The sequence below is a fragment of the Carassius auratus genome, chromosome 21, assembly GCF_003368295.1.
Source record: "Carassius auratus strain Wakin chromosome 21, ASM336829v1, whole genome shotgun sequence".
In the NCBI taxonomy this organism is placed as follows: domain Eukaryota; kingdom Metazoa; phylum Chordata; class Actinopteri; order Cypriniformes; family Cyprinidae; genus Carassius; species Carassius auratus.
In genome coordinates, this window is record NC_039263.1 from 9,358,735 (window position 1) to 9,382,035 (window position 23,301).

General features: G+C 38.9%; 2 protein-coding genes across 3 annotated transcripts in view; one reads left to right on the top strand and one right to left on the bottom strand.

Annotated features, from left to right (window-relative positions):
* Window positions 1–95: 95 nt before the first annotated feature.
* LOC113038389 (protein ABHD15) lies at window positions 96–4,761 on the top strand. Its single transcript, XM_026195754.1, has 2 exons — window positions 96–1,521; window positions 3,523–4,761. The coding sequence occupies exons 1-2, from the start codon at window positions 599–601 to the stop codon at window positions 4,178–4,180; spliced, it is 1,581 nt and encodes a 526-aa protein (XP_026051539.1). The 5' UTR covers window positions 96–598; the 3' UTR covers window positions 4,181–4,761.
* The window catches only part of taok1b (TAO kinase 1b), a 31,460-nt gene continuing 12,796 nt past the window's right edge, over window positions 4,638–23,301 (bottom strand). For both annotated transcript variants that reach the window (XM_026195753.1, XM_026195752.1), the window contains exons 3-21: window positions 21,463–21,700; window positions 21,282–21,353; window positions 20,656–20,757; window positions 19,183–19,228; window positions 18,801–18,897; window positions 18,336–18,449; window positions 18,166–18,257; window positions 17,985–18,078; window positions 16,623–16,704; window positions 16,333–16,500; window positions 14,629–14,829; window positions 14,353–14,490; window positions 13,855–14,091; window positions 13,423–13,551; window positions 10,185–10,388; window positions 9,270–9,509; window positions 8,971–9,183; window positions 8,567–8,749; window positions 4,638–7,995 (exon numbers count right to left, since the gene is read on the bottom strand). In XM_026195753.1, the coding sequence (XP_026051538.1) occupies window positions 7,480–7,995; window positions 8,567–8,749; window positions 8,971–9,183; window positions 9,270–9,509; window positions 10,185–10,388; window positions 13,423–13,551; window positions 13,855–14,091; window positions 14,353–14,490; window positions 14,629–14,829; window positions 16,333–16,500; window positions 16,623–16,704; window positions 17,985–18,078; window positions 18,166–18,257; window positions 18,336–18,449; window positions 18,801–18,897; window positions 19,183–19,228; window positions 20,656–20,757; window positions 21,282–21,353; window positions 21,463–21,594 (3,060 nt within the window). In that variant the 5' untranslated portion in view covers window positions 21,595–21,700 and the 3' untranslated portion in view covers window positions 4,638–7,479. The remainder of the gene's footprint in view (window positions 7,996–8,566; window positions 8,750–8,970; window positions 9,184–9,269; window positions 9,510–10,184; window positions 10,389–13,422; window positions 13,552–13,854; window positions 14,092–14,352; window positions 14,491–14,628; window positions 14,830–16,332; window positions 16,501–16,622; window positions 16,705–17,984; window positions 18,079–18,165; window positions 18,258–18,335; window positions 18,450–18,800; window positions 18,898–19,182; window positions 19,229–20,655; window positions 20,758–21,281; window positions 21,354–21,462; window positions 21,701–23,301) is intronic.

Consider the following 23,301-nt stretch of genomic DNA (forward strand, 5'->3'; position numbering starts at 1 on the left):
GACACGTCCACCATGGCTAATTACTCTCTCTGCAAATTTATTTCTAGGCACATAGCAGACAGATTTTCTGTAATTTTTTTTTGTTAAAGGAGCATACAGCTAGCACATTTTTATCATATAAACAACCCAGGAACAAAGGGTAGTAATTTGGGTGCAATATCCTCAAGGTCTCTTACCTAGTCAGATGGTGAGATGTTAACGTTCATTTTTTCAATGCGTTCCACCTAGTACTTGAAGACTATTTTGAATGCAGTTCAAGAAAGAAGTGCTTGAATCTTAGACTTTCAAGTGGCAAAACCTCCATTAGTTCCACTAGACTGCTATGGACTGCTTTCCTGCAGCTAACAACAGTCTGTGGATTAAAGTATTGTTAATGATTCCTGAAAGAGGGGGAGCAGCAATGTTTACTGTGGGTAGGGGAGGAGGTACAAGTCCATTTAGGCTGACATGTTACTGACAGTAGGACAGATCATTTGGTTTAAAAATCTTTTGAGTTCTTCCACTTGCTCACTTGAGAAAACCATTGCTTACCAACCTCAGTGTTAAGGTAAGTTCCTTGTGCATTTGGTTAGACCTATAGGTTACCGATTTGAGAGCAATGTGGAACGTATTCTTCAGCCTGTTACCTTCTTTGCTGCTGGTCCTGGTTACAGTATTGCGTCGATGGAACTGGATCTGTCATCTTGCAGATAGCACCGTTCAGCAGTTGGGTCACTGTATTTGGATTATTGTCTGTAGACTCTTAAAACTGCCATGCTTTACAGTATCAGGATCCACAGAAGAATGCCAGGCAGAAGTCAGATTGATCTGTAAACCCACGGCCCTTGCCAGCCACCTGAAGAAACACTGCTATACCTTGGCCCAGCCTCCTCTGGCAAGATGGCCTCAGGCTGACCCTCATTTTCAGATAATTACCAATCTCATGTGGCCCACAAAGGAAGGTGCTGAACTGCAAGGAGGAGTCCACTTTACACGGGATAACCTTCTCCTAAAGGATGGGGGTATTGTGGCGCTCGATTGGGCTGTGAGTCTAATGGATCAACAAGCTCAGGGCAAAAGGGATCATCATCCTGGAGGAAGGTTTCTGGCCCATCACTCTAGTAATCCTGCTATTGTTGTTATAATAATTCCCAATGCCCTAGGCAGAGTAACACCACACTTGCTCATGTTGTGCCACAAGGCTTTGCAGCAGGGTTTCTATCCAGTGGTTTTCCATCGACGTGGTCATGGTGGCTGCCCACTGACTACCCCACACTACCAGGAGTTTGGAAATACTTCTGACCTTGCACAAGCAGTAGCATACCTGCGGAGTCATCATCCATCCTCAACTTTGCTTGCAGTAAGTGAGAGCTCGGGATCAGGGCTACTGCTGTCCTATTTGGGGGAATGTGGCTCTTCATCCTACCTGACGGCCGCTGCGTGCATCTCTCCTGTGTTTCATGGACAACTGTGGTTTGAGTATGAGCTACCGTGGCTTTATCAGTGGATAGCCCTCATCTACCGCAAGTTTCAAATAAACAGGTAAAAAATGCTGACTGATCTTTGCTAAAGTGTTATGGATGTTAAAGTTTTATAGATTGCAGACTCTACTGCTATAGAAGTACAAGTTAAAGCAGGGGTATCCAAATTCGGTTCTGGAGTGGCACTGTCCAGCATATTGTGCTCCAATTTACCTCAGCATGCCTGCCTTGATGTTTCTAGTATGCCTTTAGTAAGACCTTACTAGTAAGACCTTGATTAGCTGGTTTAGGTTTGTTTAATTGGAGGTTGGAGCTAAACTCTGCAGGTCAATGGCCTTTCAGGAGCAGGATCAGACACCCTTGGGTTAAAGCTGGAGTCTCCAATCTTGGTCCTGCAAGGCTGGTGTCCTGCAGAGTTTAGCTTCAACCCTAAATCAAACAGACCTAAACTAGCTAATCAAGGTCTTGCTAGGTATACTTGAGACTTACAGGCAGGTGTGTTGAGGCAAGTTGGAGCTAAACTCTGCAGGACACAGCCCCCGCTGGAGACCCCTGGGTTAAAAAAAATGTTAATCCAGAAATGACAAATGAAAGAACCCACATTTAAATTAGATTATGCAACTTGTATCCTGTGCTAAAATTGACAGTTTGCATTTAAAAGCCTTAATTTAAATCCTGCCATCACTTGGCACACAAGCAACATGGACTTTTGTGGTGCTTTATGGCCATTTTTGAAGAGCAACAGCACCAATCCATCCCTTTATTTATGCTGCCAACTACACATTTTTAGTTTTAGCTATTTTTGAATAGCACATGGCACTGTGTTCTTTTATGTGAGTAACATTCACTATGTATAGCTTTTCAAAGACAAGACCTGAAAGTGTCCCTGATGCCCAAGTGCAGGGCCGGCCCGTGATATAGGGTACATAGGCAATTGCCTTGGGCGCAAAATGACTGGGGGGCACCACACAAAATATATATATTTTTTTTGGTCAGAAGTGTGCCCTCGTGACAATCGTGTGCTTCTACACCCATATATTAAGCAAAATAATTTCTGACCATTAACATAATTTTAAGGAACGTAATTATAGTCATGTTGTACTAATTTAAACACTTTCTGCGTCATGAGGAAACTATTATACATCATAAAGCATAAATTATTAACATGCAGTTATAATAGTTTTTTTTTTTTTATTTGCTCTTAAAATATAATTTCTAAAAAAACGAGTGAAAAAAGAAAATTATCAGGGTATAAAGGCAGGAAGCGATGCAAAGAAAAGCAGATATATAATATATAAAAGCAATATACAGGTAAAAATCACAAGTTAACGACTCTGATGTTTATGTAGTATTTTGAAATAGCGTTCTGGTTTTATTTTCTTTAAAATAAATGTAAGCTTCTGTAATGTTGTTTTAATTTCAGTAACATTACCAATTGCTTTTACCAAAAGTGTCTTAACGTCTTTTGAAAATGACCATGACTAGGACTAATCTAGCGTTCACAAATTGAAATAATTTAAGTATGCTCAAAATTGAAATGAAAGGTATGGGTATGCTAATTAGACTAAATAGCTAACTATCTGGCTAATATCTACAAATACATTACAAAATGTAGCCTTTATTTTGTTGCCTTTGTTGTCTGTTAAGACTATTTTAGGCATTTCATATTACTCAAGGTGCTTCAAAATCTCCATTTATATATTATCACAGTTTATTTACTACTTATGGTAATACTTGTCAGTATTTATGTTATGTTATATTATCTAAAATCTCACGTAGATCACCAACAGAGTCTGGGCCGGCCCTGCCCAAGAGATATTTTGCAGGCTACATTAAATTGTATAGTGTATAGGCAGCATTATAGTCTGTGAACGTCTGTGGCTTGAAAATTACATGAGGGTGAGTTAATGATAACCAGATTTTCATTTTTGGGTCAACTGAATCTCGTGAATGGGATAATACAAGAACTGCATTCCAAGTTAGGGCATCACAAGATGCCACAGTGCAAAACTACCACCTGAAAAAAGCAACTATGAATTTATACATTTAACCCTTTCCACAGGTACGCCACTGCTTTGAGCTCTGTGATGGATGTAGCAAAAATTCTACATTGCAACTCCTTGCGAGATATGGAAGAGCTCATGTTCTGTGCTCCTAAGCAGTCGGAACAAAAAATATCAGACTCTGTGGACAATGTTGGAAAGGAAAATTCAAGATTATCAGTGAAGCTCGACTGGCCAAGTTACTGGGAGAGGAATGAACCTTTACGAGATGCAGACGAAGTAGCAGTACCAGTGCTCTGTTTGTGTAGCCAAGATGACCCTCTTCTTCCACCTCTCTCCACTGTACCTGAGGGACTTTTTCATAATAGCCCTTACTTCCTGCTGGCTGTGACGCAACAGGGAGGACACTGCAGCTTTATGCACGAGGATGGTCATGGAGGTACTACTTCCTGGAGTCATTCTGTGGTGCTGGAATACTTTAGGGTAGTTTCCGATTTCTTCAAGGTAGAGGAGAAGAAAGGCTTCAAAGATGTTTTTGCACAACGTGGCAGCCAGAGTCTGAGGCATAGCACCAGTGCTGTGCTGTCCAGAAGAAGAGCAACTTTGCTCCGGAAAGAAAGACCCATCCGAAGACGGCAAATCTCAACTCCCTCTGACAAATTCACATTTGAAGAGGAACAGGAGGATTTTACTTGGAACAGATCCTACACACGCTGAGTGAGAGAAGCAGGTGGTACCATAAGGTCATAGCACATTGGCCGTGCTAAACTTCCTACCAGCACATGTTTAAGAAACATAAGGTGCCCTTGGTTATGAAACCACAGATTTGCCGAAATGAGTAAGGAGGACACCATGACACCACAAAATGGAAAGACCATGTTGATAGACAAAAGAGACATCTACTGACTGGCAAGGGGCTTAATTATGCAGACAGCTTGGTCTATAGCATTAGATGCTATATTCTGCCTTTTTTCAAGTTGCAACAAGTTGATCTAACTCTCTGTGCAACACAGTTTTCCCCTCAAAAGATTAAAAAGCTCTGTCAAAATTCAAAAATTACAGTGTTCAAAAGAAATCAATTAAAAAATCCTCATGAAAAGGATGTCGATAAAAGTTAACACTTACTACACCTGCAGACAAATATATTAAAGCATACAAATGACAAAACCAAATTGTACTAAAATTACTTTATTACAGTTGATTTGTTTGTCCAGTAGCCCTCTGCCAACAAAAGGAGTAATTACAAACAAAACATTACCTTTGTCCCCCTTAGGTTTTCATAATTTTTTGTATATTTTAATTCACTTGTAAGTGTTTTGTTATGAACAGCCATAACATTTTTTTGTAATCTCTCCAACATTCAGTTTTTTACAATCTATACATTTTAATACAGGTTAAATATGGATTGCTATGGTAATGTTGAAGCTGAAAAACAAAAACAAAAAAAACGAGACAACCACAAACAGAAAAAGGTTGAAATACTGGTAAACACTGTACAGAGATGTACCACCTTCTTTGATTATTCTTCATCCTGTTTGTTTTCACACTTGACAAAAGGGTCATTAAAACAAGGATGCTATGAGCTAAAGAAATCAGCTCTCTTATAACAGGGCACACCTCTCACCTTTGGAAAATACTGCATGACCCTGTTTGCGAGAGGTCAAACTCACATTTTGAGTCTATGGCTGTACCTCTGCTCCAGTGATTCCATTACGAGTACTGAATGTGATTAAATGATTGGTATAAGTTTACCCGGGTCAATAATCTTATGTTAATTTGTTACATTTGGTCCAAATCTTTAGGATTGGCTCAGTTGGTTTTAGCTAGTCAATCGGAGTTAAGCAACTTCATGAAATCTGCAATCTCATGCATATACCAGAAATGTGCCAAAATACTGTTTATAGTTGATAGTTATTATAGATAGCATTGATATTTCAAACTAGAATTTATTTTACTGGAAAAATGTTTCTGAAGCCGTTCTGAAATAGGCATGACAGACATTTCTCTCTCTCTTTCTCTTTTTTTTTTTTTGAATGAAAACCAATGCCTTTTATCTTTTATCAAATGAAAGTTCACTGCTGGATCACAGATAACAGAACATGAGTACTGGCACTAGTGAATATGGTAATTCATACTTTTGAAAGCAAGGAGCAAAGAGAGGACTAAGGAAAGTGACATCCTCTGTATAAGTGTGATTGCAGGGGAAATATATTTATATATTCTTTTTTTTTTTGGCTGAGCTTGACACCTCAGAGAATATGTTTTATGTATACATATATAGAATTTTTTTCTCTTTTTAAATAATCAATATTAGAAACCAAGTTATTTTTTCTTTTATCTTCACATTCAAGCAAATCAATTTTTAGTCTAGTTTTAACTCGGGTCTTTAAATTGATTTCAATTTATTCATTGATTGAAATTTCTAAATATACAATATACACACACGTTTTCACGTTTTATATTCTATCTGACCTTTTTTAATAGCATTTTTAATCACTTTTTCTACATGCTGTGATAAGTGTTCAGTTGGAGGGTGGGCGGCAGTCGCTGGAGCTCTGGGGTGGGCATGGAAGAAACAAAGGCATTGCAGGGACGACAGCAGCGGCACCCACCCGCCCAGCAAAAACATTCAGCGGTCTCAAGCCTACCCAACCCAGACCTCCCCACCCCTAAAATCCACACAACACGCTCTTGTCAAACCCAGCCTGAGAAAGGGGAGGAGGGGGCACCCAAGGACCAGGAGATCTGCTTGTATGTGACTCTAGTGAGCAACTAAGAGTACAAAAGGATGGTAAAGTGCTTTTCTGTGATGTTAAGCTTAGTGACAGAAGACATAAATGTGACAGGCTATTATCCTTTTGCATAGTTGCAATTGTTAACTTTGGCATCACTAAATAAAAAGACTAAAACAAACATTAATATACTTCAACGGCTTCTGCTTTTATACTGTTATTCAGGGGGGATGATTTACCATGCCAGCATGCTTTAACACTTGCGTACATTCAACAGCAAAACCTGTTTTTAAGTGTCATTCCACATATTCAGTTCAAGACACCCCTACCTTTCAAGACCACCAAAGTACCTCCACGTTAATATAGTTATATCATATCGCTCACCTACCTTATAACTCATCTCCTTTTGGCCTAAAGCAATCGAACACATCTATTCATACACCTACTATCACAATTTTAGGCTAAGTTTTCAGTTTTAAAAGCAAAATGGCATCCTGCTCTCCACACAGTTTTTGGTTATTTGGACCTGTGGAAGGATGGCAATGGCAACATAAACAAAACAAAATCAAGATAATTCAATACTCAAGATATTTCTAACAAAATCTTGGAATTTCACAGTATCTTTTCAAAGTTAAAATTTGTTCTGGCACAAAAAGAGCATATGGTTTAGTAACACATTAAAATTAGTGCTTGTTGTTTATAAAATACTAAGTTAGACAAAATCAAGTGCATTGTAAAGCTTGATTCTTTCACTATCTGCTATCCAACCTTTATACCATCTATTTATATATATTTCTGCAATTGTTTTCTTATGAATCAATGTGTCTCCTCTCCTGCTCTATATAACCGAAACCAGCTGTTAATAAGACCATGATAAAACCCACTGCATTAAGACTTACAGTCTCACCTGTGAGGTAATGCACAGCATTCATATATTCGTTCTCACCCTCACTAACATTTTCAAATCAGATAAAACACACTCTACATATGCAGTGCATTTTCTCTGAACTCAAAACTTTTTCACATCATTGCGAAAATGACATTCTGGATTCTAGCTGTAGTTTGATACAGCTGGCCAGTTCCCTTCTGGCTGACATTCCTAGAACTTAAACTACAATGGATGCATTTTGTGCTTAACATGTGTATTAACCTATGAATGTAGAGGATTAGAAATAAAGGAATGGGTGTAAAAAAAAAAAATAAAAAAAAACACGGTGCCCCTTTGTCCCTTCCCCTATGGCATTTTGGGTCAAGATGGGTGTTGTGGGAGAGCAGCGGGTGGTCTTATGTGTAGGACAAGTGCGAGCCATTGGAAATCTGAGAGGCGATGCTGGCACTCCTGCTCATCCCCTGCTCACTGCGGCCCCCTGAGGTGGCCCGCCGTACCACCTGGGGACTGTTCCGTAGCCCAACACTTCCCCCGCTCGAGCGCTGACTGCCCCCAGACACGTGGTGCCCCCAGGGAGGTGGCCCCCCTGAAGGCAGGCCGTGACCCCAAGGCTGCTGGATAGAGTCACTGTGGCTTGGGTGGTGGTGGTGGCCGTGCTGGCTGCCGCTATGGTGCCCTCCCCAGTGTGACCCCTGAGAGCCAGCACCGTACTGAGAGCCCCAGCTACTCTGGGCCCCCGGGAAGCTGTGGCTGTGGCCGTCGGATGAGGCCAAGCTAGAAAGCACCATGTTGCTGAAGCCCAGACGCATGCTTTCAGAGTCAAACGCCTCGATCTCCCGGGCCTGCTTCTCTAATAGACTGCGGATTCGCTCTGAACGCTCATTTTGCAGGGTAACCATCTCCTCTTCAATCTAACCAAAAACCAAAATACAATCAGTTGACATTACCATTGAAGACATTAACCTTTCAAAGATACTGTAGTTTTGGCTAAGGCTAGAATGAACCACACAACCAGAATTTTGGCAAGATTTGAGGTGTGGAAGAATCAATGCTAGCTGATGAAAGTCAGAGCTAGTATGGTATATTTTATTAGATATAAGATATGATTGAAGAATATCCTGGGAACTACATGAATACAACCAGGAAACTTTTGCATCATTCTGATTCTGCATGCACATTTTTGTGGAGCAAAAAAGTAGAAATTTTTGGATATTGCAATATTGCATCCAAATTCAAAATAGAGGGTCAACATAATGGCAAAACACTTGTTACTGTGCATTAAGTGAATGTGATGGGTCTTTTTCAGATGTAAAATTAGGTTAAACATCCTTCCATAATTTGGAGATGCTTCAAAAGTTTGTGTTTCATATTCGTATGAGCTATACCTTTAATTCGTATTCTGGAATGTCAAAAACTCAAACTCTTTAAAACAATATGCTGCGTCCTGTAGTTTGTAGTAGTGGTTTGTATCAGATAACATACCTTCTGCTCAAGAAGAGCCCTCCTCAGCGAAACCCTCTGCTCCAGCTCTTTCCTCTCACGATCGTGCTGTGCATCCGTCTGCATCTTGATCTTGCTCTGATAAGCATTTAGCAACTCCAGCTCCTGCTGCAGCTGCATCTTTAGCACCTGACATGCGGCCTCCTGTGCCTCATCCAATCGCAGCTGAAGGGCAAGACAGGAGTCATAGTTATATTTAAAATGATGGTGTTAAAAACACAAGAAAGTGAATGCCGTTTAAATTAGGAAAAAAAATTTTCCACCTCGTACATTACTTATCCTACAACTGAATATTTCAACTCCTTCTGAACCTTGGTTCTAAACTCTTTGATGGCTTATAGGAAGACGTATACATATGCCTACTCCGAACATGGCAGGTCACTCACAGCTTGTGTGGAGAGCATGTCATTGATGGAATGGTCGTACTGCTCAGCAAGGATGGCTAATTTCCGGGTCTGTTCCTCCTTCAGTCTCTTCAGCACAGCCTTGTGGTCAGACTTTGGTGTGGTCTCCAGGAGGTGGTTGCGCAGGGCCTTATACTGCCGTGTCTGGATTTTACACGTGTCCTGGAACTGTTTCTTGATCTGCAGCTCTTTAGACTAAAGAGGAGAAAAGTCTTACTGACTCATACACTAGCTAGTACATACTAGTTGTGTAGTTCCAAAATCAAGCATAGGCTACATACTTTAAGGCTCTTGGGCTGTTGCCGGACCTCCATAACGTGTTTGCGGCGTAGCTCTCGCTCTCTGCGTTTGTTGTACTCTAGCTGGTTGGTGAGTTCAGTCTGATGCTGCAAGCGGATCAGCTCAGTACGCATCTTCTGGATGGTGCCCAGCTGTCTCACCTCCAGCTCTTGCATGGACTCGTGATGGCGGAGCAGCATGGCATGTTCCAGATCTTTCTGCGTTTGCCGCTTATTTAGCTCCTAGATCAAGAAAACCTTTTTCTTTAGATTTGTTTTCTTTGAAAATAAAAATAAACATGAATGAACATCTCATGCCTCATGTTATCGCTCAATCAGTGTTTTAACCATGGAAAGATGTCAATAAAACAGCTTTTAAACAAAATGTCATGTAGCATTTCTTTACCTCGGGCAAGTCATCAGTGTACACAGCTTGTTAGTTCACTAGAGGAATCAAGTCTCTAGTGAAGAGAATTTTGCTAAATATTAAACTATATACTCATTATAGTTTAATTTACTGTTGATTTAATGTGTGTTTAAATAAATCTGTTATGACAGCCACTGTGTAAATTAATATATTTCAACAAAATTTTTAAGTTAATTTAAAAACTGCATTATGTGTAATTTACGTTTGTAATTTAAGTTGAATGTTGATTTTTACAAAAAAAATATTCATGAATTTAAGCTTCGGCTCAGTTGTTAATTGTAACCTTATAGTAAAAGGGCTCCCTATAGTTTAGAGCATTAGCTGTGGTATTATTATCCCTAGGAAAATGTTATTGCAATTATATTTATTTAAAGGAGGAGCAATTTGTTCTGTAAACCATCTAGTAACCCCCAAACAAACCCAACCCTTCATGTATGCATACCATTACAACCCTAGTCATTAGTTATGTCTTAGAGGAAAAGTGAAGTTACCTCGCGTACAAGGTCTTGCTCTACATTGTGTTTTGCAATGAGGATTCGCCGTTTAAAGCGACGACATTCCAGCTCCAGGTACTGCCGCTGTCGACGGAGCAGGTTGGCCTCCTCCTCTGCCTGGTAGTGCTGAAAGTTCTCCTTCTGCTTTGAAAGCCTCTCCTGCTTCTCCTTCTTTGGGGTGGACTGGTTCTCATTTAGTTCCTACACGCAGCATGGGAAACATCAATAGGTTGTAAAGGGAAATACAGACATTTTTCCTAACTATCACAATTGCATTTATTTTAGGCCTTATGACAGATTTTGGGAACATACTATACTGTATTCTAAAATGATCTGATTAACTGATATTAGGGTTGCCAACTTCAGAAAATGAAAGTAAGGGACAACTGTGATTCTTTATATAAAAATAGGGGACAAAAAAAAAAGGGACGCTCAAAATATTTTTTTTTTCTTTCATGCTGTAAAAAATGACAGTGAATTTAACAGTAAAAAAACTGTAAAAATTCTACAGTAAAAACCTGTTAAATGGTTAACTGTAAATTCCCCTTGTATATAAGGCGAAAAACTGTATCGGACAGTACATGTCCATGTCCAGTACATTCCCAGAATTTTTCAGTTTTGTTTATTAGGGTTGTGTGTTACGCCTAATGTTGTTAAATGAATGTTTATTAAATTATTTCAGTTTCATGTGTGTTACCATGATGTTGTTTAATGTTTGTGTGAATGAAACTGTGCACTTCTATATTTCTTAGTATTTAAAAACTGATGGGCTTTGGTTCATCATGTGACTTTCCCATCATCACCTGTATTTGGTGGTTATCAGTGTATTACAAAGGTACAAAAAAGATTTCAGTACTTATAGGTTGGCATATTGACATTATATTATTTATTATTAGCATTATTTAACTGTAAATTTAAGCTAAAACCATAAAACCTAAACTCTTGCTACCATATATTTTACGGTAAAATTTCTCCCCTACCCCTTGACACTAAGGATTGGACACCACTACTATGCCGTCACACGTCATTATTCGTCATCTAGCTCTTACAAAACACACATATACTGGTGTGCATTAGAGCCTTTAATTATCGTTTTGTATTAATGTGCTGCTTACTGACACACACATATCGGAAATCGCGCAGCTAAAACATCCAGGAGAAAATAAACTTGCCAACACTGCCCTGTGACTTTTATATTTTCCAGCGACGAGAGGATACAATCGCTGTTTTTAAGTAAACTCACTCTAAAAAGATAAACACACAGACGCGAATACACACAATTTCCATTTCCCTTTCTCTCTCTCTCTCTCTTTCTCTCTCGAATAGGAAATATTTGAGAAAATGGTTTAGCGATTTCTAATTATTGGGGGGGATTAGTCTACGGCAGTTATCGCCCTAATCAGACATATGCTTTGGCACTACCATGTAGTCTGTAATGATATGACATTAGCAAATATTAGCTATTTTTTGCAAAAATTTCTTTGAGTAACATGACCGTTAATAGGAACTCGCAATTGAATGTAACATAAAACAAATGATAACATTTCGTTAAAATCTTTATTTATGCCAAAAAAGCTTACATTTATGTGTCTTTTTGTTCTCTGTAGCAGCCATGTCGCCGAGATAATTCATAACCCTTCGTTTGAAGTGTGGTCCTGAAAAATCTGTTTGAAGGGCTATCTGGCCCTTCCCCTTACCCCTCCAACCTAAAGAGAACACCCCCACCCCTACCCCTTCACATGAACGCGCGAAACGGAGGGGTAGGGGAAACGGGAAGGGCTAAGGGGTAGAATTGGGATTGGGCCTTAATGTCATACAAAAAATGTCATGCATGTTATGCACAAAGCATTGGCCTGAGCACATTTTAACACTATAGAATTGTGACTGCACAAGTGGTGTAGCAATTTAGGATGTGAATATACTGTGAAAGGACAATATGGGATAACATTTGAAAGTATAACAACTGAACATCTATGAAACAAATTTTATTGCAACCATGTAGCTTATGAATTCATGAAAATGAATATTTTTCAATTGAACAGAACTTGGAGTGCATGGGCTGATTTTGATGCTTGAATTTGTTCTTCAATATTAATGTGGTCCAGTTTTAGGAATATGCTAGAAGTTACAATTTTAAAAATGTGTAATTTTGTTTCTCTATTTAACAACATTAACTTAAAGATGTCTTCCCTCAAGTAGATTGCATGTTTTCTTGCCTAGCTGGATGTTGTGCTTATGATCAATAATCACTTTCTTTGCATTCACTCAAACTGATTTGGTGAAATTAAATAGCAGATGGTGAAGTGGATTGCCATTAGCGCGAGTTAAGTGGGAGTCGGATTGGATTGGTTAGGTTTTGTAAACTGAAAATGTAACTTTTTTCAGCACCCATCATTTTACAAGCCCCTGGACGAAAGCTTCTATTTACAATGTGTTTTTGGAGTGCTGAGGAATTTAGCCAATCACAGACATTATTTGTTGAGTTCTTAAACGCAGTGGCCAATCAGAGGTGTTTAGGTCAGTCAGAATCCATTCACCATGCAAAACATTTAAGTTTTTGTTTCAGTACTGAGTACTACATGTTTTGGAATCCTCTCATTATAAGAAAGATTAAGCACAACATAAAAAAGCATTTTACTGTACACTGAAGAAAGCATTACTGATTTTAAACAAACTTTGTTAGATTGTGATAAACTAAGATGAGCGATAAACTTTTTAGTGATCGTAAGGGGAGTACTGGTTCAAGGCTATAATCCGTTCAGAATTTGAATAATGCAGAATTTGTTTTTTTCATGGGAAAAATGTCTAAATATGTTATTTTGATTATCAAAGCCAAATTACATTTGTGGCTGCGTGGAGGCTTTAAATTAATAAACATTCTTTTAAATTCATTAAGCAAAAAACCTCAACATCACTGTTTTTAACGAGATGGTTTTTACTAAAGTACATTTTTACTGTTTTGCTTTAAATGTTTTGAATCAACTTATTAACAAGGTTTTCTCTCCTCCTCTGGAATGTATACGGTCCATTTGTATAACTGTGTAACTGTAAACTGCCTGAACAATAGAGATACATGACATTTTAGTATAATTTTTTGCCATCATAAATGACACTGTTCAAGCAAAAATTATCTCACAGATCTCATAGGTCAGTTTAGGTGGAATTAAGCCAAGATGAAAAATACAATTGGCATATTCATATATGGGTAAAAAGTCATGCTTGCATATGTGTTTACCTCTTTCAGTTGTTCCTTTCTTAGCTTGTACTCTCGTTTCTGTGATTCCAGGAAGCTACTAAGCTCTTTCTTTTGCTGTGCTTGAATGTGCTGTTGGAATTTCTTCTCATCATTGGCAAATGTCTTGGCCTTCATGAAAAGACAATAAAAAAAATAAAATAAAAAATATATATAAAAAAATAGCTTTGTGCACAGTGCTTTTGTCATGATGAAGCAGACTAAGTAGAAAGCACATCATTCCTTACAATGTCATTTTATGACGTAACATCAAGATTTGTCTTCACTGGAATTGAGGGCCATGGCATAAAGGAAGAGGGAAATACCCAATTCATAAGCAACATTACTTAATGCATCTTTGTGCTGCCTAACAAATGATTACTGATTGTGCTTGGGGTCTAAACAGATTGTGTGACATGTCTTGTGCACACTTACATCTTTTTCTATGGATGCTTGGTTTTTCTTCACTAGTTTCTCCATCTCAGCGGCAAAGCTATTCCTCTGGGCCTCCAGCTCTTTGTCCAGTCTCAGCCTGTGTTCATCCATCTCCGCTTTCAGTTTGTTCTCCAGTGCCATAAGGTGCTTCTGGTGCTGCCGCCTCATGCGCTTGTAACCGGACATCTGCTCCCTCAGCTCAGAATCCTGCTCATGTTCCTGCATCTGGCGTGTCACCTGAAAGAAAGAGGAGGAGGAACACAAGGAAATGGACGGAAAGTAAAGAAGAGGAAATAAAAATAATCAAGAGACGTCTAGTGAATTTTGAACATTACTTAGAATGAACAAAAAAAATATTGTGGTGCCATTCAGTTTACACCGTGTCTACACTGAAAGCAACCAATGCCATGGTTCATGGATTACAAATAAGTTATGTATTTTTGACACGTCTGTAGGGTTGAAAAACACTTCACTACAGGTCCACTGTGACAGGCTCACCAGAGATGCTGTGCGTATGGTGGCAAAGTGCTCGCGGTTGCGGTGGTGTTTGCGCTGTGGGGGCTGTGCGGGTGCTGCCTGGGCTTCTGAGGGACGAGGACGTGTTTCAGGATCCTCAGGATAAACCTCCTCTTCTTCCTGATGGACACAAAAGCAGGAAATATATATTAGGTATCATGAAGTTCAATGTTCACAGTTACTTACTATACTGTAAATAATCTCAGATTTTTGGCAGAAGATTTCGGAGATGTTTTATCAAGAGGTGTGTAAACGTACAGGCTTCAGGTGAATGACCGAACTATTAGACATAACAGTATGGTCTTTCTCTAGGTCAAGGTCACTCTTGTCATCAGCTGCATCAGGAATGCTGTTCACTGAGCTGCTCTGAGAGCTTGCGCTGATCGACATGCTGGGAATGGACTGATTGCTGCCCACACTGCTCACTGTGCCCGTGCGACCAGGACCGTGCTCTGGCTCCTAAACAGACATACATAAAAACAGCAGTTCAGAGACCAAAGATAATCATAGCGAAATGAAGCGGGATCTAACACTCTCAGAAAAGAAAGGTTTGTACCTAAAGAGTCCATATTGGAACCCTAAAGGTACATGTTAGTACCTTAAGTGAACATATTAGTACCTAAGAGGTAGAGCTGAAGATTTTTGCCCAAACCCGACTGGACCCGATGGGACGGGTTCGGGCTTAATTTATATCATCTTACACGGGCTCGGGCCGGGCTCGGGCTCACGCTCCGGTTTGCGAGGTAAACAAGCGGTCATGTGATGTGTTTCGATTAGCACGAGAAAGATGCGAAAATGGATGCTGAGTAGGTGTAATGGAGGCTTGCCTCTGGCGATTACGTTTTGGTTGCACCAGCAACTAAAGCAAAGTCTGAGGTTTGGAAAAGTTTTGACCATGTTTATAATGAGAATAATGACGCACCATCAGTGAGCGCAGGAACGCGCTGAAGCCATCTACAGTGGATTCAATTATTTTCCTCCACAAAAACATGTAGACCTAGCCTAATCTCTGTGAGTAAAGGTTTTTCAAATGATAACTAAATATTAATTGAGTCTTAGATGCATAATGTGGACAGAGTATATAGTCATGTTGGCATTATTCTTTTATTAAATGTCAGCTGCTGGCGAAGCAAATCCGGCGGAGCCTTTATCTTAATTTCGTTATTGCCAAATACCCATCTTAATTTAAAATGTATCTTAATTTAATTTGTTGGTTTTTTTTAATCGTTTTTATTGGTGCGTTGGTCTATTTATAGGCTAAATGAGCCTTTGTCTATTTAGAGTGAGATGTTATAATGTTGGGCTACAGAGGACTTATTTTATTTCTTTATTCCAACTTCCAAGTGGTCTAGTCTATGTTAGTTATGAATAAATTATGTTAAACAATGTATAAATGACTCATTCTTGACACAAGGAAAAAAAGCTGTGTGCTTGCACACATTTGAATAATGTCGGGCTGTAAACGGGTTCGGGCTTTTAAAAAGCTGTCAATCAAAATTTGTCGGGCTCAGGCCGAAATTTGTTGGGCTCGGGTCCTGTCGGGCCTAACTTTTTAGGCCCGATTACAGCTCTATTAAGAGGTACGAAAGTGTGCCTTTCGAAAAGGTTCCGCCCCAGTGAGCACTTTTGTACCTTTTTTTCTGAGAGTGAAAAGACATTAATTACAAGTTATAAAATCATCATAACAATAAATATCAAAAATGACTCAAATTGATTTGTGGGAATACGCACATAGATTTCACATCATTTGTTTTTTGTTTGACAGCAGCACTCGAGCTGCATAAACTTCAGAAGTTTGTGAAAACCTGATGGTCATATTATCCACCAAGATTTGAGAATATTGTGCTTCATAAGGATCCAAGAACAATTTTAAATTGAACATTTTGAATCCACTGATTTTGACTCCCACTTTATATATTAGCCAATATTAAAACAAGAACTAGGTAAGACTTGAGATCTGACCTCATCTCCCTCCTGGGTCTCAGTGGTCGGCCCATTGTGCGCCTCCTGAAAGAGAATCTTCTTCATTTTGCGGTACTGCAGGTTGTCCAGCTCTCGGACCGCATCTTTTGTCCGCAAAATTAAGTCTACCAGAACTGATTCTGGTCTCTTTCGCAGGACGAAGGCATGCTATAGTTTAAGTAAAGAGTGCAGAATATACGGCTGTTGTAAATATTCAGGTGGATTATTATTTTGACTAACAAACAAAAAGGTTATTTAAATGTGCTTATAAATCAGTGCAAAGAAAACACCTGCAACAGATCCTCAGAGTGTGGTCTGTCTTGGGGAATTTTCTGAAGGCAAGAGTCAACAAAATTTCTAAAATAATCCGTCCTGAGGAAAGAAATGATACAGCATGTAAATCAACTAATGCCTGCTCATTAATGGAGAAATTGTCAATAATATACATCTTCATGCATTTCTTCTAAAATAATAGTTTTAAAAATAAGGATTTTATAAGACCTTTTTAAGATCAAGTAAAGCAAATTTAAGCAATAAATTAAAGGACTGTAATACGTTAATATGTTCTCTAAATTAAAATGTCTAGAAGCACACAATCTGTTCTATAAGCAACACTTATAAGTTTGAAGAAAATATAGCTTCCTACCAATCTCCATTACTTTTTAATTAATCAAAAAAAATAAACAAATTAATAAATTCCATGTCATGGTACTGTCGTAAATGCGTGTCATGGAAGAGAAGAAATTGTTGAATATAGTCCCTCTTTTGGTTATCTTTGCACACAAAAAAGTATTCTAGTAGCTTCATAAAATTAAGTTTGAACCACTCATGTCACATGGACTATTTTAATGATTTCCTTAATACCTTTCTGTGCCTTAAACGTGGTAGTTCCATTGCTGTCTATGCAGGGTCAGAAAGCTCTCAGATTTCATCAAAATCCATCATGTTAATTTGTGTTCTGAAGAGGAACGAAGGTCTTGTGGGTTTGGAATGAAATGAGTGAATACTCACCCTCCTGTTGTTCCAAGCCCATAAGACCTTTGTAAATCTTCAGAACACAAATTAAGATATTTCTGATTAAATCCGAGAGCTCAGAGACTCTCTAGACAGCAACATAACTGCAATGTTCCCAGGTCCAGAAATGTAGCAAGGACATCGGTAAAATAGTCCATGTGACATCAGAGGTTCAACCGTAATTTTATGAATCTACGAGAATACTGTTCATGCACAAATAAAAAAATTACAAATTAAAAAAACTTTATTTAACAATTCTTCATCCTGTCTGCAGCGCAAGCTGCCATTATAGAGAGAGTATCACATCACATTCGCTGGCTTCTGGTTTATGTAAACAACAGTTGTGCATGGCGCTACTGGGTCTGAGAGCTCTCGGGTTAATAAAAAATCTCTAACAGGTCTTACAGGTTTAGAACGACATGAGGATGAGTAATTAATGACAGAATTTTCAATTTTGGGTAAACTACCCCTTTGAATCAGAAACTTGATTAAAACAGTTTTCTTAATTCTTGTATACTTGCTATCCAAATGAAAAACAGGCAAAGAAAATACACATAAGAAATAATCACCCCAATTTTTTATTTACCATCAAGCCATAATGCAAACTGCTATTTTTGTGTATATACTAGTGGACTCACCATTCACTTGACTGCAGCATAGGGCTCTCATTCTGTGCTATGTGGTATAAGGCACTCATCGCATTCATGTTAAACAGAGGAGGTTTCCTTTCCGCTACAGCAAAAGGGAGAAGCAAAAGTAAGACTGACTTGAAAGTGAAAGATGCACAATTCATTTTAAAATGAGCAGAACTTCTGTCACCTAGTTCTATGCAGGTGATCCCAAGAGACCAGATGTCAACCTTTCCATCATACTGTCCCTCGTCCATGGCTAAAATTACTTCAGGGGCCATCCTTAAAGGACGTGGCCATGTTAGTAACCAGTCTGTGTGAATGGAATCATTATTACTCGGATATAACCAGTGTGCTTACCAATATGGTGTCCCCACAAAAGAGTTGGCTGGAGAGGCGATGGAGGCAGAACCGAAATCTGCCAGTTTGACTTGTCCAGGCTCGGTCAGCAGGATGTTCCCAGCTTTGATATCCCTGAGTGAAGAACATGACATACACAACAGTCAAAATTAGAGGTAGTTTTCCTCGATTCCACAGGCAGTGTCTTAATAATTGTTAAATATCTGTGTGACTTTGTAACTAGAAGTCTTTTAGAATTCATTCAAATGAATTGGATGTTAAGAGCTCTATGTTGGTGAATTGGAATATAGAGGCCTGTATGTTTGTTGTCTCCTGCATTTAATTCATTTAATTTTTGCAAAAACAGTTAGCAGAACCAGTGTCATGAAAATCATTTGGTTCTAGTGGAACTTGTTCTTGATTCCTAACTTAATGAGCTTAATGAGCAAGTGCTCACTATGTAAAATCATCAAAAAACCCACAAACCTGTGAATCATGTTATGAGAATGGAGGTATGCAAGGCCCTGCAAAGCACCATGGGTAATTGCTGCAATCTCAATTTCCTGAAGGGGCTTCTTGTGAACTAAGCAAAAATTACAAAGATGAATGTTCTTCAAACTGATAATCAATTGGTTAAAATAATGCATTTGATGGAAACTTTCATCTAAAGTGATGCACACACTGTATTCAGAAAACAAATTTTGTCAGTTCATGCATTCCCTAGGAGTCAAACCCATAACTTGGTGTTGCTAGTGGCATATTCTACTGTTTAAAATAAAACACATAAATATTTGCAATAAGTAAAACCCATATTTTGGATAAAATATTTATAATGCTTCCAAATGAAAGTAAATGTTTAGTGTCTTACCTTCAAGAAGGTCAGAGGCAGAGCCCAAACAGTACTCCATGACAAGCTAAAGAGATGAAAAGAGATTACAGAAATTATTTATTTATTCACCTTTTAATGCCATGCAAGAATCAAGGCTATTTTCATGGCGATCTCTAAATAATTTTTACAAAGTATACAATTACAATCCAATAAAATATGCTTTATAGTCATTTTAGTTTGACAAGTAAGAAACGATGGTGATTCTTCACCTTTTAATAAATATCCATGTACAAATCTTGTATGACCTAAAAGACACCTTGTAAAAACAACTTGGTCATACCAAGATTTAAAAGGTCAGATATTGTACAACTTTACGGAGTTTTCTTTTAGGTTTTGACATCCTTAAGAATATATATTTGTGGTATAAGTACCAAAAAACATCTCATGATATTTTTACAGCTCCTTTCTCAAGAGGTCTGCTAAGAACAGGTTGATTTTGGCCTGTCTAATTAATCTCTTCTGACTGGCCTGTTTTTTTCTAAGTGACGCACGACCAAACCAACCACTAGGGTCAACCGACCACAGCGCTAGCTGTTAGGCAGCAAAACAAAGGGGAAACTGGAGGCGGCCCATTCAAACCAGCACAGATTCGGCTACGTAAGGAGCTTAAAATATCATCTTGATTTGATGTTAGGTGCCAGAATCAACGTAATACAACCTCAAATTTGTAATTTGATCGCATATCTGCTGCCACAGCCAGTCAAAAAAACAAAGACAGCTGTGGTTAAAAGTGATAAAACAAGTGGACTGGAAAGAAACGATCATCAAAAATGCTCGTCTTCATTGCACACAAATTATAAAAGGTTCAATAAAGTTATGTTTTTTGTTGTTATGGACAAGTCTACAGATTTCTTGCAATATATTTCTCACGAAAAATGTCTGTGTGCATGTGTACTAAAAAAATTAACAATTTATCTATACATGTTAGATGTGATCCACCTCATAGTAACAATCCTGTCAGATTGTCCATCCTTTGAGAGTATAACCTTACAGGTCTGCCGATCTGGTTTCGTGGTTTAGGTTAATCTTTTCGACATGTTTAAGTGTTGTTGTTGCTCAGTGCTCAGCAATGGCATGGACGTGATGTTGTTTGGGGGTTTGACAAAAGTAGAGTGGGACGTTGGGCGGTGCTCGTTGTTCTGATGACAGCTTTTTACAAAAGTCTCAACGCTTAGTGAAAAGTCACAGCTACTTTATACAGGCTGTGTGCACTTTACTGTGGACGGACATGAATTATCATCATCAGTTATCATGAAAAAATCCAGGAAATTTATGTTTTAACAGTATGGGAACGTTAAAATTATTTAAAAAAAATTATTCTTACACTAGGATTTGTTTCATATAGCTTGTTTTCACAGAAATGAAATAGTTAGTTTATATACTCATTGCCATGTTATACCAAAGAGTGAAAGCAAGAATAAAGAATTTAGAAAAGAAAGAGAGAGATCTTACCCAAGCCGTGTGTTCCCGCAGGTAGCATCCTTTATACTCTATGCTGTTTGGGTGTTGTATTCTCTGGAGGAACTTGACTTCCTTAATGATATCCTGCCATTTCTAAGTAAAGACAAAACAGCATTAAATCATACAGCCTTCTTTCAAATGAGCCAGAAAAGACTACAATGAATTTCCAATTTTCCACCAGATCACTGCATCCACTGCTGACGTGAGCAGACAGGACATACTGACTTACTAGTACAGGTCCTGAAAAGGAAAGTCAGTCCTAAAAGCTTCTGAAGGATTCTTTGAAAGAGATTACGTGTAATCCGATTACTGCTAATCTGAAATTACAAAGGAAACGCTGCCACCAGCTAAAGTATGAATGGCTGTGGTGCCTCACTTCAATCTGTGGGGTTACACAAGACTTAATGTGACTTCAGCAATTGTCTTTATTTTGCTCAATTTTACTGTGCCAAGTCATTATTTAAGAGCCAAGCCACAGTTGTGAATGTGGAAAAGTCAAGTCCATTGGACAAGAGATATAATGCAATCACTCTGCCCATCCTTTAGAAGTAAAAGCTTAATCCACAACCAAACTGTTGCATGACTATGTAATGACTGTGGAATGTAGGAAAACTGACCTCATTAGTCTGTTTCCCACTATAGGACATCTTTTTAATGGCCACCACCTCTGCGGTCCGCACATCCCGTGCCTAAACAAGATTCACATCAGATTTCAGAATTTAGTCTCCCAAACCTCTCATTATGTTCTTTTGCAAAATGATGAGTCCTATTCTACACACTGCAACATTTGATACATACAAAATACACTGCACCAAAACTGCCATGACCGATCTCACGAAGGTCTGTGAAGAGCTTCTCGGGGTCCTCCTTAAAGAACAGTTCTGCAATCTCAGGGTCCTTCAGGCTCCCTGCCCGGCTGGTGACGGGCATGCTGCGAGCCGGAGGACGCGCCGCGCTCGCAGGGGACTATCTGGCCGTGTGACTGTGCCCCGCTGGTTACTCATCTGCCAGAGGGAGGCAGTGTATGCATAGGGACCTGAGAGGGAACAAATAAATAAATGTCAACATATGTAATAGGGATGTCACTATATCAACTTCACTACAATATTACAGTATAGTGGGCTTGACATTAATACACAGTAACAATATCTGGATTTCTGCACACCATCTGTTCACAGAATCCAAAACATCGCACACTGGTGAGCTACCTTTTCTCAGGTAGGCCTTTTTTTTATTTTTATAAAGAGTTAAGCCCTGTTTATGGGTGGTGTTAGCACAGTGGATAAGACACATGCCTTTGGTGTGAGAGACCCGGGTTCGAATCCACTGTGAGACACCAATGTGTCCCTGAGCAAGACACTTAACCCCTAGTTGCTCCAGAGGCGTGCGACCTCTGACATAAATAGCAATTTTTTAAGTCACTTTGGATAAAAGTGTCAGCTAAATGAATAAATGTAAATGTTTATTTTAAGCAGAAACTCGTCTGCTTTCAATTCTCCAGCTCATGATAACAGGATGGATTCTGCTTGAATGTTATTGTTTGTATTGTTCATCAGATGGAAAAAATCTTTTTGAAAGTGATTCCAACTATATTGTTTCTCCCTTATAGTTGTGGTGTCGACTTCTTTAAAGATGTGATGTCTTAGAAGAGATGTCATATGATGCGATTTCAAGTTTTCCTTTTTCTTCTGAGTGTTGCAAACTGTTCATTAATAGAGAAGATTCCTGAAGAGGCAAAGACTAAAGTCTCAAACCCAAAGTGATATTCTTTATTAAAGAATTTCCATATTTCACTGCGTTTTTCCCTCAACTTAGATTAGTTGATACATACATCTCCTGTCTCAGTGTGTGCACTCAATTGCTGTAGTGCATGGCGCTACTATGCTAGCGTTTAGCTTAGCACCATTAATTCCTTAGGATCCAAACAGGGATGAATTTAGAACATACCAAAAACTTCCATGTTTTTTAAAGACTGTTACATGTGTAGTAACACGAGCAAGTATGGTGACAAAATAAAAAGTGGCGATTTCCTACGATAAAAAATTACAAAATACGGTTTGCAAAATTACTAAAGATTCTTAGAACACTAGGGGGCCTTTCACACTGAGATTCCGGATAATACACGAATAATGTGTGCCGGCAATTGTTCCCAGATAGTTAGATTTTGGTTCATTCACACTGCCAGTGAGGTGCTAACTGATCTTTGCTTCATTACAGTTGGCACATAAATATTCTTTGCGAACATTGATCTGCCTTCAAAACACCCGGTAAAAGAGGTTGCACAATAATGTGTGTCATCACTATGACACACCCTTTACGGCATTGGTTCTGGCTTTTGTTCACACTCACTCGTTCCAGGACTGAACTCGGCAATGTTACCCAGAATCAATCCTGGGACATGTTTGCGTTCACACAGAAGGCAATCCGGCAATTTTCCGGGACCGACGTGCAGTGTGAAAGGTGTAGCCTATATTGCCTATGTACTAACATATAATGCCGCGTTTCGACCGCAGGAACTTTACCCAAGAACTAGGGACTTTGGCCTGGTACTCGGTGTGTTTCCACCGCAGGAACCAGGAACTAAATAAAGTTCTGGGTAAAAAAATGTCCCTCAGAAAGTCCCTGCTGGCGAGGTGG

Excerpts from the sequence above, each read along its gene's own strand:
- LOC113038389 (XM_026195754.1), top strand. The coding sequence starts at position 599 with ATGTGGAACGTATTCTTCAGCCTGTTACCTTCTTTGCTGCTGGTCCTG. Across the intron at positions 1,522-3,522 it reads CGCAAGTTTCAAATAAACAG|GTACGCCACTGCTTTGAGCT; the intron begins GTAAAAAATGCT and ends CCCTTTCCACAG.